This window comes from Tiliqua scincoides, chromosome 5, assembly GCF_035046505.1.
Source record: "Tiliqua scincoides isolate rTilSci1 chromosome 5, rTilSci1.hap2, whole genome shotgun sequence".
Classification (NCBI taxonomy): domain Eukaryota; kingdom Metazoa; phylum Chordata; class Lepidosauria; order Squamata; family Scincidae; genus Tiliqua; species Tiliqua scincoides.
In genome coordinates, this window is record NC_089825.1 from 65077908 (window position 1) to 65093880 (window position 15973).

The 15973-nt window shown below is 44.7% G+C and overlaps 1 protein-coding gene across 1 annotated transcript; it reads left to right on the plus strand.

The window, feature by feature from the left end:
* The first annotated feature begins 2989 nt into the window (after positions 1–2989).
* IGFBP1 (insulin like growth factor binding protein 1) lies at positions 2990–12205 on the plus strand. The gene is made up of 4 exons (XM_066630958.1): positions 2990–3332; positions 7643–7821; positions 9980–10108; positions 12074–12205. Exons 1-4 carry the CDS (start codon positions 2990–2992, stop codon positions 12203–12205), a joined length of 783 nt encoding a protein of 260 aa, XP_066487055.1.
* The last annotated feature ends 3768 nt before the right edge of the window (positions 12206–15973 follow it).

The window sequence follows — 15973 nt, forward strand, 5'->3', positions numbered from 1 at the left end:
ACATAGCCACTGTGCTTTACTAATAGCCCAATCCTAAGCTTCCTGGCGCCCACTGGAGCAATGAAATCAAAGCAACTACTGCTGTATCCACTGGGCACTAGAAGCTGCCAGGAGTCTCCTAAGGAGAAGGGGACTTTCATCCCCTCCCCCAGGGAAAGTCCCAAGCCCTGGAATGGGGCTTCTCAAGTTTATGCCAGCTATTTTGCTGGTGCAGACTTTAAGACTCTGTGTTAGAATTTTCCATTCCCCTCCTCCATATTGCCCCAGTTCTTCCCCTGCCCCATCCTCATTCCACTCTCTTGACCTCCCAGAGGCTGCAATGCCACCAGGTGGTCTCACTTATCCCCAGCAGCATCACGTTCTCCTCCTGCTGGTGTGGGGCCCAGCACCTGACTGGGGTTGAGGGTCCACCTGTTCGGGGTCGGGACCCTCTAGATCAGAAGGCACCCCACCGCTGATAGAAACGGTAGCCCATTTCGTCCAAGAGTGTATGCCAGTGAAGGAGTTGTGGAGGGGTGTAGCGAGGGCCTTTAAGTGGCCTGAACTGGCCCAACAGGCCTTGGAGACTATCGTCTCTGGGAAGGAGCAGGCGGGAGGTATGAGGGGACCCAAGAGGATGTATAATGTGGGACAACGGAGGGGAGGAGATGATAGGTGGGAGGTGCCATGGTCTATGGTAAGATTGATAAATCTGCATGTCCTTTTTGTGCGGGGCATCCAAAGGGGCAAAGAAATAAAGGAGAAAAAGTCCACCAACGCGCAGGGATGAGTCCGCTTTGTGGTCTCCAGAGTACACGGCGTCATGGCTTATGAAAGGGTAAGAACCGGTAGAGACAGGTGGAAAAAATGGTGGGAGTGGTTAGATGGGGTGAATCCACCTATAACGTGATGTCTCTGTGTTCTAGTTAAGCAGTTGATGTAATGTGACTGTAGTTGAAAATGTAAAATGTGATTTCTTTCCTTTGTATTTTTAAAATAAAAATCTATATTTCCCCCACCCACCCAAAATCTATATTTCCCAGTACCTGACTGGCATAGGGCTGGCACCAGTACTCCCTACTCACCAGGTGCTATAAACGTGCTTTACAACACATTTACTGCGCTCAGCAAGGATGCTAGGGCTCTGCACCAGCACTGGGTGAGTTTAGTATTGGGCCTTAATTTCTGTCTGCCTGAGCACATCCACATACAACACCCTTCATTTCTACCCTGGTTTCCCCTTCACTCCAGTTTCTATGTCTATTGCACTCTTCCCTTCCTTCTCATTCTGGACTTCCCTACGCTCTGCCCTCATCTTCATGCATGCTGAAGAATGGGACTCCTTTTGTTAGTGTTCGCTTTTTCAAAATGAAACATATGCTTGCATATATAATTTTTTTTTAAGTTGCTTTATGGGTACTAAGAAAGAAAATTAAATATAGGGTAGAGTAAGATTTTGTAACCCATACTATAGCATAAATTATTTTACACAATATGTTTCCACAAATATTATGTAGGTTGAATGAGTAAAAGGGCAGCTTTATGCAGTGGGTAGAGACTGAGTTTGAACACAGAGACCTGGGTGTAAATCCTGCTCACCCACTGAGGGCCCAATCCTATCCAATTTTCCAGGGTCGGTGCAGCCATGCCAATGTGGTGTGTGCTGCATCCTGTGGTGGGCAGACAGTCACAGAGGCCTTCTCAAGGTATGGGAACATTTGTTACCTTACCTTGGGGCTGCACTACGGTTGCATCGGTGCTGAAAAGTTGGATAGGATTGGGCCCTCAGTCATTTTGGGCAAATACCTTTCTTTCTTTCAACCTAACCTATTTCACATTCTAGGGATGACACAAGATAAAAATACATTCTAGCCTTTCTAGCTAAAGTACAAAAGCATCGGAAACACTTCTCCCTATCCATTAACTTCTATTTTCTTCCTTTACCAATTTTACTTGTACTACATCCCAGTGTTTGAACAAAAGAGCTTGCCAGTTCTGTTCCACTGTAGATGCTATGCTAATGCTTTTAATAGTCAATACTGCAGGGTTTTTAACGTTCTCTGTTCTCTAATAGTTTTGAGCAGTTAGTGCTGTCAGAGCTTTCTGCTGTTGTCATGTTCTAAAGCAGTTGCTAAATTGTTTTATTGGTTGCCTATTTTCCCTCTTTAGAGTAGCTACACTATAGAGATAAATCTGACTTCTATTCATGTTTACTCAGAGGGGAGTCCCCAAAATGTGTACATAGTATATTACCAGCACTGTGGGCTCCCAAAGTGGCCGTGCGAGAGGTGTGAGATGGATATCTTGGATGCTGGATAAGTGTGCAACCCCTTCCCCCTCCCCAGTGATCCCAGGGACTCACACTTGAGCTCTGTCTTCGCATCAGCACATCCACAGGAAACGGTCCCCAAACAATCTTTGCAAGCAGACTATTGACATTAGCTCCTACGTGCTGTGTTCAGGAGTTACCGAAATCTAAGGCGTTTTGATTACCCTCTGGAGGCCCCTCTCTTGGTATGTCATTGTCCGATTAACCTCCAGCCACATGATAAAAATGAAAAAAGAGGTGTTTGCATCTGTTGCCGTGGAAGTCTCGTCAGCTGTTGAAGTTTCAGTGGGGTTCTTCACCCCCCCCCACTCCCCCTTTACTCAATTAAAAATGTTATTGGATGCCCAGAAGGGAAGAACTTTTTCCCCCTTAAAACTGTCTATATATGTATTTAAAACTGTCCTGGTCCTGAATGGGCTAAGAATGAGTGAATAGTAATGCATTATTTCACCATTTAAAAATAAATAAATAAATAGAAGGGGAGGGACCCAAGCTACCAATGAAATGATGCTTCTCTGTCCCTCCTTCTCAGATAATAGTTAACTTGGGGTTAAAGATTAATTGGCTGGAAAAGAACTGTATAAATGCCCCACAGCTGGGAATACAGGACCAGCGGAACGTGAGTAAACTGACTGGTGCTTCTCTCCAGACACAGCTGACTCCTCACAGGCCTTGCTCACCATGCGTTCCACAGGCCTCTGCTGTGAGCTGCTGCTCTTACTTCTCTGCCCTTCCCTCATCTCCAGTGCGGCTCTCCATCCAATACACTGCGCCCCATGCACTGAAGAGACGCTCGCCCTGTGCCCGCCAGTGCCCGCCAGCTGTGCTGAAACAGCTCGCCAGCCAGGTTGCGGTTGCTGCCACACCTGTGCCCTCCAGCTAGGGGAGTCCTGTGGAGTGTACACGGCACGTTGTGGCCAGGGGCTCAGCTGCCTCGTGCGTCCAGGAGAACCCAGGCCACTTTTTGCTCTCAGGCACGGACAGGGCATCTGCCTACCCATCACTGACACGGCAGAAACAGCAGGTAAATAACGGACCTTCGTCACATGTGCATGTCTTGCCAGGGTTCTGAACAAGTACAGGGCCTGAGGGAGAGGGAGTGAGTTACTGAGATGACTGTTTCACATGGGGAGTAAACGTATCGCAGACTCGCTGGGGTGACAGAATGCTGTTGCTAAGAGAACAACAGAACTTAGGGTGACAGAATACTAAGGTATTGTTAAGTCACTCCGGCACAAGGGTTTTTTTGGTTCTACAGCAGCACCCTGTGGGACAGTTTGATTACGCTTGTACCTGCTTATTTATCTTGTCAGAAAGCTGAATGTAGCAGGGCAAATATTGCTGGGTATGTAGAAAGACTCAGGTTCAACTCCTGGCATCTCAAGGGAAAAAAAATATCTGAGGTTGCTGGGCTGGGACACAGCCCTGCTTGTGGTCTCAGAAAGCTGCTGCATCTGACTTGCACTACTGCTGCTCCTTAAATAGAGCATGTGGCCCTGACAAAAGTGTGTTTCCCCTCAGGGAAAAGTTCAGGGTCTGAGTAAAGCAAAATAAGCTGCGGCTGCAAATGGACTGATGAGGTAAGTGCTGGGCAAGGGAGCTGTGGGAAAAAGCTAGCGTGTGAGAGAAGATGAATGCCCCTAAGCTGCTTTGTCCCCACCAAGGCTTTGTACAAGAGAATGCTGTTGTGGGAGCAGGGGAAGGAAATGAAATGTTGGTTGCCTGTTTGTTTTCAGCCGATCCTCTGCCTTGAAGAGCAGCCTGACAAACAAGAATTTGCACCCACTGCTTCGTTTAAAGTTAACATTGAAAAATAGCAACTCTGCTTAAGTAATAATGGGAGTGGGATCATATTTTTCATGATTCTTACGCCTTGGTGCATTTTTTAAAATGTACTATATCAGCCTTTTCCTTTCCTGTTGCCAACACCAAATCCCTGATTAGGACACCTGCATGATGATACACGCTTGGACACATATATTTGCAGCGCTCAGACATGACTTTTTTGACATGAACACTAGAAATATCTTAGGAATAAATTGGACAATGAAGCTGCAGCCAAATATGCAGTAGTCCACCTTGCCAAGAAGACATGAGAGTGTACTTGTCATGTTTTAGCATCCACAAACACTATGGCAACAATGATTCCTAAGATATATGTTCTCGTGCTTGCTTTCCACATGTTTTAAAAGCATGCTAGAATTGGGTGTACGTGTATCATTGCTTGTCCCATGTCCTGACTCTTTGACCTATTACTCATGCACTATATCCTCTGTTCATGCAAGCTCCCAATTTGTAAATTATAAACCATGGGCATAAGTAAGTGAGGTCATAGAACAAGTGGAAAAAAGTGAAGGAACATTGTCTTTACGGCAGTAGTAGAAACTCTCATTCACGTTCCAGTTCAAAAAGCCCTCTGAGCTCTTATGTGTGTTCATGGATAACGATCGTCTGAGAAGCCACGTGGTATTTGTTTTGAAAAGTGTGTCATATTCAGGACTGTTTGTACTCTGCAGTAAAACAATGAAAATATTGCATAACAGTATAACCCAAACCTGAGACAAGAAACAGTGAATTCTGAATTCTCCATATATTATGCAAACCAAAAGATATACATGTGATTTATCTTTGTTTGCATAATTTATTCTGCAGGTTGAACTATTTTGCTGCAATCCTACACATATACCTATGGGCCAATGGGGGGGGCAGGGGCACATTGTACCTGGGCCCAGGGTCAAAAAGAGGAACCAGGAGCCCAAGGAGAGGAGCTGGAAATTTCCTGGGATCTCAGAAAACGTTTGCATATATTGTATGAAGACTAGCATTCACGTTTTGTGTAAACCTTTTTAGTTTCCTATAGGCTGCCTCAATGGCATAGCTAAGGAGGTGCAGAGGGTAGCAGTTGCATTGGGTAACAAGCTTTAGGGGGGCAACAAGCCGAGCTTGACAATAGTGGCCAAAATTATGAAAAGCTTGGTATTTTCAAACAGTGGCATTGCTAGGAGGTGCGGGCCGTACCAGGTGACACGCACAGGGGGGTGATGTGCTAAAATTGCAGTGGTTCGGAGTAACCCCATCATATTATATACCGTTGGATGCAAGGCTACCAGAATGTTCCTGATCCTATGCATCTGGAGCTAAACAAATGCTCCAGAAGGCAGCCTCCCCCCTCCACTAAAAAGGATCAAAACAGAGGCTTCAAGTTCAGCTGATAAGGTGAACCTTTTAGAGACTTGCAAAGCCAGGTGAATCCTGACAGTGATCTGGTTTAAACAGAAGTTCTTAAATTGAACTGGGCACTGGGTAGGGCTGAAAACCTTAAGATTTTTGTAGCAGGCAGGCTACAGAGGAAATTCACTTGGTGGAACAGGGCTGGCTTCTGCTTATTTAATTATTTGTTTTACTTTAATTATTTATATTTATTTATTTTGATTTGCCTGATGATGTCACTTCCACCAAGACATCACTTCTGGTGGGTCTTGGACAGACTGTCATTCTAAAAAGTGGGTCCCAGTGCTTAAAGTTTGAGAACTGCTGCAATAAGGTGTTAGTAAGTTGACACCCGGGGGGCAGGGGCTGACATCACTAGTGACCAAAACCACTAAAATCATAATTTGGAAGAATAATACCATCATGTTATATATCAATCAATGCATAATTTCATGCAGAATATGTTCTATATTCTATCAAATGGTACAGCCAAAAAACCAGTGGGGGCAGAGTGATAGTACATCACCACACCCACCACCTGGGGTGTTGCCACGCCCACTGCATGGGGGGTGATGCGCTGGCATCCCGCACCAGGTGACGTGAACCCTAGTGACGCCACTGCTTTCAAATAATACCATCATGTTATATATCACTGGGAAGGTAATTTCATGCAGAATGCAGTGAAACAAACCCCATTGGAATATCTGTATTCTATTAAAAGTTGTGGCCAATTAACTAGAAAATGAAACACAACTGCCTTATGGAACAAGAAGTGGATATTCTTAACTCCTTGACTGACCTATGAGACTGATTGTTCTGAGAGCCAATGAGATGTTATTATGATACAGCACGGCACCAATAAGGTCTTAATATGACTCAGTTCTCATTTTTATGTATCATAATATAGATACCCTTGCTAACTGGGTAAGGAGACACTTTTGTAAGTGGTGCTCCTCTTACAAGTGGTGCAGGGGGAGAATAACCATCCCTCTTTACCCCAGCACAGTATCTCTAACCAAGGGTTACAATTTTTATTTACTTAATTAATTAAATTTGATTTTGTCGGGGGCAGGGGCTACAAAATCATCTTTGACCCCAGGTAGCAGATAGATGCCTTAGCTATGCCACTGACTGGGGTGAGGCAGCAGAGTTAGTTGGTGGCAAGCTGCTGGGGGGAGGAGGCAGGTTTTCCCCCCAATTTTCACTTTTTAAAAAGCCTGGGCATGATGTCACTTCTGGTTCTGACATCACTTCCAGGGCATCATCTTGAGCTTGGCACTGGGCTACATGATCATTAGCTATGCCATCGGGCGGCCTCCTGTATATGCAGATCCAGTATCTATGGTTTCAATTCCTTGCTGATCTGGAGGCCACGTGCACCACCCCCTGCGCTCCCACTAAGGTTCTTTAAAGGCTTTAAAGACTCTAAAGGTGTTTCTTGCTTTAAGCAGGTCGCTATAATTCCAGCTTAAAGTGCAACAAGAGCGGCCTGAACTCCTGACGAAGCTAGACCTAACACTAACCCAAAGCAATTAACGACCATAACAAATTGGTATGGACGGAGTTCCTTTTCAGAATCCATTCCTTCTCATTTTATAAAATAATTACTTTGATGTTGGTTTTCTCCACTGCTTGTACCATCAGCAAGAAGGGTTGCAATCATTTATGTGCCTTGCCCTGAAATAATGTTTGTCTTGGGGCGGGCATCGTACATTCAGTTGATGCCTGCTAGGAAGTGACTGTTCCTTAGCTCCTGCCACCACTGATGGAAATGGTGACAAAAAGAAGTGAGCTAAAAATAGAATTTCTTGAAAAGCACCCATAAACAAATTGAAATTGCAGTAATTGGGATCTTCAAATGAATCTCAAAATCAGTGGCACAAGATCCAGTTGGTCATGAATCAAGTGGAACAGTAAGTAATGAAAACAAATAGGATTTCAGAACAAAAAATATGGAGATGATACCTCTAATACTGGCTTATTTTCCATTGGTAGGAAGAGTTGTTTCAAAAGGCACATAATAAATGCGTACTTCTTGAGTTTCCTTTCATTACAGTAGGGCTCATGCAGGAGAATTTCGTGCTAGATTACATCATACTTTACCTTCCTAATGTTCCCTTTCAGAGACTGTAGATCCTGAAGATGTACCCACCCAAAGCACTGAAGTGGCAGCTGATCAACTGTCCAACTATGAGCTGATGTTTCCGAGTGGCCAGGACAAGTCTGTTGCCTGGAATGCAATCAGTGCCTATGAAAGCATGAAAGCAAGAAGACTTACTGAACATAAGAAATGGAAGGAGCAGGTGAGTTTCCTAACATCACCTGGGACTTTGTATGACAAGTGGCTATCAAGGAGACAGGCTTGAGTTTAAGATAGATACATTGGATTGATCAATTGAAAATGGAAGTTAATCAAGCTTTATCTGTAAGTACTTCTTGATTTGCTGCTGATGTCTTGGTGACACGAAGCCAGCTGCAAGCAACTGAGCATCTAACTCAATTCAGCACCCCTTTTCCATATGATTATTATTGCGATTATTTGACATACCATTAGTGCCACTAAGATTGCTCAGCCTTCTAAAGAATGTACTCCTTGCCTTATAGAATAACAGTTTTCAGCATTTATGTGGCAGTTTTGAGAACGTTCAAAGCATCCTGACCAGTGTGCATTATCTCAGCAATGCTTACAGCTACCTTGCAATAGTTATCACATATATTACACCACAGTTAAATGTTCCTATTGCCTCAAACACAGTGCTTTTTCAATAGAGTCAGTTCACACATTCAGCTGTGAATAGTCAAGTGTTAAAGTCAAGTGATGTACATGAATGGGTGAAACAAGCTACTGTTGCATGTATCCATACGTCCATCTTAATTGTTGAAAGTCTATACCCAGGCCAAGAATCATCCTACAATGTAGGTTTGGGGCTGCAATCCTATGCATACTTTCTTGGAGTGCGCCCCATTGGATGCAATAGGACTTCTAGGTAGACATGAATAGGATTGCACTGTAAGTCTACACTGAAGTTATAACACTATGGGTGCAATCCTAAAGGTAACTTATGCTGGCTCAAGTTCCTTGAGCCGGCATAGGAGGGCTGTAAAGCATATTTGCGCCTCTGTGGGTGGGAGCCGCGTCGGTGCATTTAGATGCATCAACGCGCGGAGGCAGGCAGAAGCCTCTGTGGTGGCTTCTGCGCCGCCACTTGTGTCGGCACACTTGCACCAACACAAGTGGCAAAGGTAGGTGGGGAGGGGGCAGGGAGGGGGCGCTTCTGGGCAGGGGGAGGGCAGGCGATGGGCGGCCCTGGGGGCGGGAGCACAGGGAGCGGGGCTGGGGCTGGGGCTGGGACCCGGCTGTTAAGCCGGATCCCAACCCCCGTCCCCGGGGAGTACAGAGTGGCTGCAAGCCGCTCTGCTCTCCTTGGACTTGCGCCACCTCCAGAGGTGGCGCAGGTCCAAGGAGACCCACTGGGGCCCGCAGCCATTACCCAGGGGTAAGGGGAAGAGCTTCTCTTTGCCCCTGGCTGAGCCACTGCACCCAACGAAGCTGCATTGGATGCAGCGCAAGCCTCCTGGCTTGCCTGCTCCAGCGCAGGTTTCAATTGCGCCCTATGTCTGCACTCCTAACCACACTTTCCTGAGAGTAAGCTCCATTTAAAAAATAGGACTTACTTCTGAGTAGACCTGGTTAGGATTGTGCCCTGTAACACTGGCCTGTAACACCTTTCGTGTTCAATAGTATAATACTAATCAACCTTACAAAACTAATATGAACCTTCTAAATCACAATATAAATCATGTTTATTTTTTACAATTCCTTTGAAGTAGGATGGAACTAAGTACTTGCTGATATGAACATGTACCTTGCTGAAGGTACCACTTGAGGGCACCAAAGAACAGAAAGTGAACTGGTTAGCCAGAGCACTGGAATTTGTTGGAATGGAATTTGAGCAGTGTTTCATATTATAGGAGAAATCCCGGGCATCATTCCCATGTCAAGTGTCAATAACATTATTATTATTTTCCTGAAAATGACTCTTGCATGCTAATAATCCAGCAGAGTGGATTCTCTTGTCTTTATGTGAAATAGGCACATGAAAAAACTCTTCCAATGTGGTTTTGTTTTAGATGCAGGAGCAACTTGTGAGAGGCTTCTGATTATGCACTGTCCAATCTTGCATATTTGTTCAAAAGTAACTTCCATTATGTTTAAGGGCTGCAGCCGTAACATACAAAGAGAAGGGTTAATGCAGGGCCACAGTACTGCATTAGTCAGGAATCACCTCTAGTTTACATGAATGTTAATTCATGGAACTATTTAAGCACATAATTACCAAATTAACTTAGCATTTACTCCAGTTAGCATTTACATGTTTCTTTCATAACTGATGGCCTACTGGTTTGTACATGTCAGTATTTGCTTTGATATTTACAATAATCTAAACACTGTTCTTCCAGGGCCCATGTCAAAAAGAACTCTACAGAGCACTGGACAAGTTAGTAAAAGTTCAACAGAGAACTGGAGGACCCATCTACAGATTCTATTTACCCAACTGTACTAAGAGTGGGTTTTACCACAGCAAACAGGTCAGTTTCTTGTGGGGGTTGCAGTTGGTTATTCTCATGCAAAGCTACTGCAGTAAATGCTTAGTCATGGTGATTTGAGGTCCTTGCATTTGTTTTGACTGGAAACGTTAGCAGTGGAAGTGGTTGTGCTGAAGTGCAAGAGAAACTGAAGTCTTTTTTCTTGTGGCTGGCACAAAGAAAGGGTGATCAGACATGGGAGTGACCTTCTAGGGCACTTCAGTATTTTCTGAACACACAGCAGCTAAAACATTTCTGTATTACTTACTTTCTTACAATCAATCAATCAACAATCAACAGTATTTATATACCGCTTTTCAACTAAAAGTTCACAAAGCGGTTTACAGAGAAAAATCACATAACTAAATCGCTTCCTGTCCCAAAAGGGCTCACAATCTAAAAAGATGCAAATGAATACCAGCAGACAGCCACTAGAACAGACAGTGCTGGGGTGAGGTGGGCCAGTTACTCTCCCCCTGCTAAAAAAAGGAGCACCCACTTGAAAAAGTGCCTCTTACCCAATTAGCAGGGGTTACAATAAGCATTACATTTCAGTTTGATTAATGCAGCTAACATTTAGCATTTTAATGTCCCATTGATTATTATGAGAGAATTAAGCATAAGTCCCTTAAATTTAATAAGTGGAGCTTTGAGCTTTGAACTTTGGATAGAACGAACCCACTGAATTCAGTGGAGGAATGGTCCAACTCCATTGACCAAGTTCTTTATGCTCAGCGCATACATCTCTAGGCAGTGGTTCAAAAACTATGGGTTGGGACCCACCAGTGGGTTGCAACCCAGTTTTGGTGGGTCATGAAACTGGCATGCTAATTGCTGACAAGGAAAGTGTATTGAGCCCTGTGGAAACCAAAACGGAGAAGCAGGTGCAAAAAGCAGGTGCAAAAGAGAGCGACTAAGATGATTACTGGGCTGGGGCACCTTCCCTATGAGGAAAGGCTACAGCGTTTGGGCCTCTTCAGCCTAGAAAAGAGGCGCCTGAGGGGGGACATGATTGAGACATACAAAATTATGCAGGTGATGGACAGAGTGGAGAGAGAGATGCTCTTTACTCTCTCACACAACACCAGAACCAGGGGACATCCACTAAAATTGAGTGTTGGGAGAGTTAGGACAGACAAAAGAAAATATTTCTTTACACAGCGTGTAGTTGGTCTGTGGAACTCCTTGCCACAGCATGTGGTGATGGCATCTGGCTTGGTTGCCTTTAAAAGGGGATTGGACAAGTTTCTGGAGGAAAACTCCATTATGGGTTACAAGCCATGATGTGTATGTGCCACCTCCTGATTTTAGAAATGGGCTACGTCAGAATGCCAGACGTAAGGGAGGGCATAAGGATGCAGGTCTCTTGTTGTCTTGCCTACTCCCTGAGGCATTTGGTGGACCACTGTAAGATACAGGAAGCTGGATCAACTCATATCTCTTTACTTGTGTGGCAGTCCTATTATCTGTTTGCATTACACACTTTATCTGCACCCATGTCAGAATCATGCAGCCTTCTGACTGATCTGTTTTCCAGCACCAAGTGACTCTCTCAAATAATCTTACCTTTTTTGTGTATTAATGAAACACACCTACTTTGAAATCAACTTAAAGTCTACCATTTACTCTTTCATCTCAAACCCTTTTCACATTTCCAGCCTCTTACATAATTCATCTTAACTTTGCCCAGCAGGAAAATAAAAACAAAAGCAGATATCTGCTTTGGAGAAGTGGATAAACAGAAAGTGTAAATTTATTTTTGAGGCCTGCTTGGCAACAGTACAGCTGAAGTTCACCTGAGGTCAAAGGGACCAAAGTCAATCTAATTTGAAACATAGGCTAGTGGTTCTGTGAGAATAGGGTGTGGTGTAGAAAACAAGATCTACCTACTAGTCTGGCAGATGCAAAACATTTTTAAATGTTTTTATTTAAACATTTTAAAAATATATATATTGTTGAACTCCGTAGTGTGAAACCTCACTTGATGGAAGCCCTGCTGGATGCTGGTGTGTCTATCCAAGAAATGGGAAGAGGATTCCTGGATCTCCTGAAGTAACAGGAGATCCTGAATGTGAACAATATCTCAGCTCCCAAGAATAAGATGAAATGTGTAACCATTTTCATGCAAGTCGATTCAAAGTCTCTTGCAAGTGTCTGCTTCTGAAGCCCAGGTCTTTTAAGTACTTCACAGGTCTTTAAGCATCTAACTCCTCAGACAGCCCAATCCTATGTATGCTTACTCTGAAATAAAGCCTCATTGATGCCACTGGGGCTTACTCCAAGTAACTGTGCATAGGATTGCAGCCATCACGGTGATGACCCCAGTATGGTTGAGAAGATCCTACATTGTGTCTTCTGGAATTCATAAAGAGGCACAAGGTTAAGAGGTAGAGAAATGGAGTGGGGCCTTCACACCTCCTCATGTATAAGTCACTATGACCAAATGAGCTGCTTTTTGTAGTCTACCCAATATTGCCTGGTATGTAAGACTGCAGAGTTATTTATTTTACATATTTTTATTTTATTTGTTTGTGTTCTTAACTTATATATCTATATTCTTCAAACATCAGAATGTAATATGTAAATAGTGTAATATTGGATTTTTTTTCCCTAGAAAATATGCACTTTTTTCCTGTTTCCAAAGAGCACATCAGTTAAGATAATACAAACTATAAGGAGAAAATAGCTTGTTACCCTTAACTTTTGTATCTTGTATTTATGTTATTTGGAAGCACAGTATGGATAGAGATAGCATGAGATAGAACATAGTTCAAATGTTTATTTAAATGCCTGTTTTGTTTGTATATCATGTTGGTTTTGAATCTTGCTTCACGATTTGTTTCAGTGTCAAGGAGTTCTTAGTCCAGAGAACATGTAAAAGGTGCCCTTCACACCATGCCTCACAGGAACTGAGTCAAGTCCTTACCAAAGACCTAAGCAATCAAGGCCACCCACCTTGTCATCTTATGGGGGCTGCCCTGCCCCACGATGCACCAAGTCCCATGAGGCAGGGCATGAATGTGAAGGGTGCCCTATGATAAGAAAATATGTTTTTATGTCTTCCTCTCACATGCACTGCTTTTATGTACAAAAGGGAAACCAAATCAATAGATTACGATATACAATCTGTAATGGGTGTAAATTTTCACATGAGTTTGTATTCTTATTTAAGATGAATTATTAAACTGTTTTCTTTGGACAAGGTCTCTTTTGATTTCTAGCAGTAGTACTATACATTGGTTATAGTTTTAATGCTCTGGCCTTAATCCAGAGACAGGTCTGCACACATGTGACATTAGAAGGACCCCTGGCAGGGTCCAGTGTCTAACCCTGCATCTGCTGGCACCTGAAGCAGTGTGCCAAATGCTGCCTCCCTCTTACCTGATGATATGTCAGCCTCTGCTCCTCCCAAGACTGGAAAAGGAAGGGATGTATTATAGCCTACTGCTCTCCTCTGCTCTTCTGTTCCACTCCCTTTCCCAATCCAGAGAATGGGAGGAGCAGTGGAGGGGAGTGTGTGGACAGATGTGGGCATGCCCCAGGAGTCTGGTCCTTGAGATGAGTGTTTCAGCCCTGGCCAGCCCTGAGCGGTCCCTTGGAAATCTGATAAGAGGAACCTTTACAAAGTCATGGTTCTCTTATATTTAGCAGGGGGGAGAGCAAGTGTGCTTATTCAACCCAGCCTAGCATTCCTTTCATTACTTGGTGTTTCCTTTGTGCTTCTTTCAGTTGTGAGTCCCATTGGGACAGGGAACCATCTTCTCATTCTTTTTTTGCTATGTAAATCATTTCGGAGAACTATTTTGTTGAAAAGCAGTCCATTCATCTTCATCAGAAGTATAATGAATGGTGGGGAGGTGCATCTGCACCTGCATTTCAGCATAATTGGAACACATGCACTAGAGCAGGGGTGTCCAAAGTTTTTGGCAGGAGGGCCACATCGTCTCTCTGACGTTGTGTCGGGGGCCGGGGGGGGAAGAATTAATTTACATTTAAAATTTGAATAAATTTACATAAGTTTACATAAATGAATATATTAAAGATGAACTTATATGAATGAATGAAGGTCTTGCAATAGGTCAAGGTCTATAAAAGGCCTTGCACAAAGCAAGGTTGGCCTTTCCTTTGCTGCCGCTACTGCATCACAGATGTGAAACCACAAGCAGTGGAGGGAACCCTCATCCCACAGCTCATGCGAGAGGTCAGACAGTTGCCCTCATGCTGAGAACAGTTGTGTCGGGCCAGTGTGGGTTCCAACAAATCTCCGGAGGGCCAGAGGCTCATTGGAGACTGGGGGCTCCCTGAGGGCCGCATTGAGAGACCTCAAGGGCCGCAAGTGGCCCCAGGGCCGGGGTTTGGGCACCCCTGCACTAGAGCACTGGTTCCCAACCTGTGGACCACAGGTGGTCTGCAAGACCCTGAGAAGGGGTCCGTGAGGTCTCTGGAATAAAATCACCCTTGATCGCTTCCAGTGTCTTGCCGAGCAAACACTCCCTCATGGACCACCAGAAAGGGCAGAGAACGAATCATGCACAGCCAATAGAAGTGCCATCTGCAGTCAGTCCATTTTCGGCCCTCTGTGATGGTCCATGCGGGAGTGCTCACTTGAGAGATGCTTATTCTCATGCAAAGCTACTGCAGTAAATGCTTAGTCATGGTGAATTGAGGTCCTTGCATGCTTCCTCATGGACCACCAAAGAGGGTGGAGAACAGACCGCCAACAACTGGCATGGTATGTGGTCCACAACAATTCCAGTTTTTGCCTCAGTGGTCCGCAAGCTCCTAAAGGTTGGGAACCACTGCACTAGAGGGATTCCACTTAGATGTGTACTACAGTATAGATGTGAACAGAGTCGTGTGCCTACACCCAGTTTTCATATTCAGGCCCCAGCATCTGGAGATGATGGTTAAAGTGAAGATTCACGCAGCAAAATGTGGGTTTTATTTATTTTTAGCATAGTGCATAATCACCTGATCATCTCTCAGACCTGTAATCAGATGGTGGCTTTTCATCCATTGGTTTAACCCAGCAGTTCTCAAACTCCCAGGGAGTTTGAGAACTGCTGTAAGCGTGTGCAGGGAAGCGGGGAAGGCGGCGGGGGGAAGGCAACGACGCGATTCCCAGGATTGCATCGCTAAGGCAAACACGGGCTGGCACGCACTTACCAGAACCTGCAGCAGCCTCGTAGGGGTGCAGGGAGCCCTGCGCAACCTTCCACAGGGCTCCCCAACCTTCAGAAAATGAAACTGGAGCGACTGCGCCCCACCGCCAGTTTGCGATTGCAAACCAGAAGTGGGGGGCTATCACTCCACTTTCAATTTTGAAAGTTTGGGCAGCCCTATGGAGGGTCACACAGGGTTCCCTGCATCCCTGGGAGGCTGCTGCAGGGACTGGTAAGTGCATGCCAGCTCCTGTGCTCCCCTTAGCCCCTCCCCCCGCCCCTTAAGGGGGCAGAATCCAGGGCCCTCAGGCTGGGGCATCACAATGCCCCTGTTTGAAAAACACTAGTTTAACTGAGGGTTTTGTGTTTTTTTGAGGGGGGAGGAAATGACACACACCCTTGATGTAGGTTTAGGTGCTCAGATCTTTCAGACAATTGTCTAGCCCAGGGATGGTGAACCTTTTGGGGCCAGCGTGTCAAAAATTCGGAAAATGCCTAACCTGACACTGCTAGCGTGTCACCCCCTCTCCCGAAGAAAAGAAACAATTCTTTCCATATTTATTTTAAAAAATAGAGTCCGTTCATGTGTAGTACGCTTAAGGAGTGAAAAGAGAGGATCCCCAACCCCATTCTTCCTTTACTTACCAGAGGATGAACTAAACAACTAAGCATGGCTATATTTTTTTCTGCTAGTGTAGTTGATTTT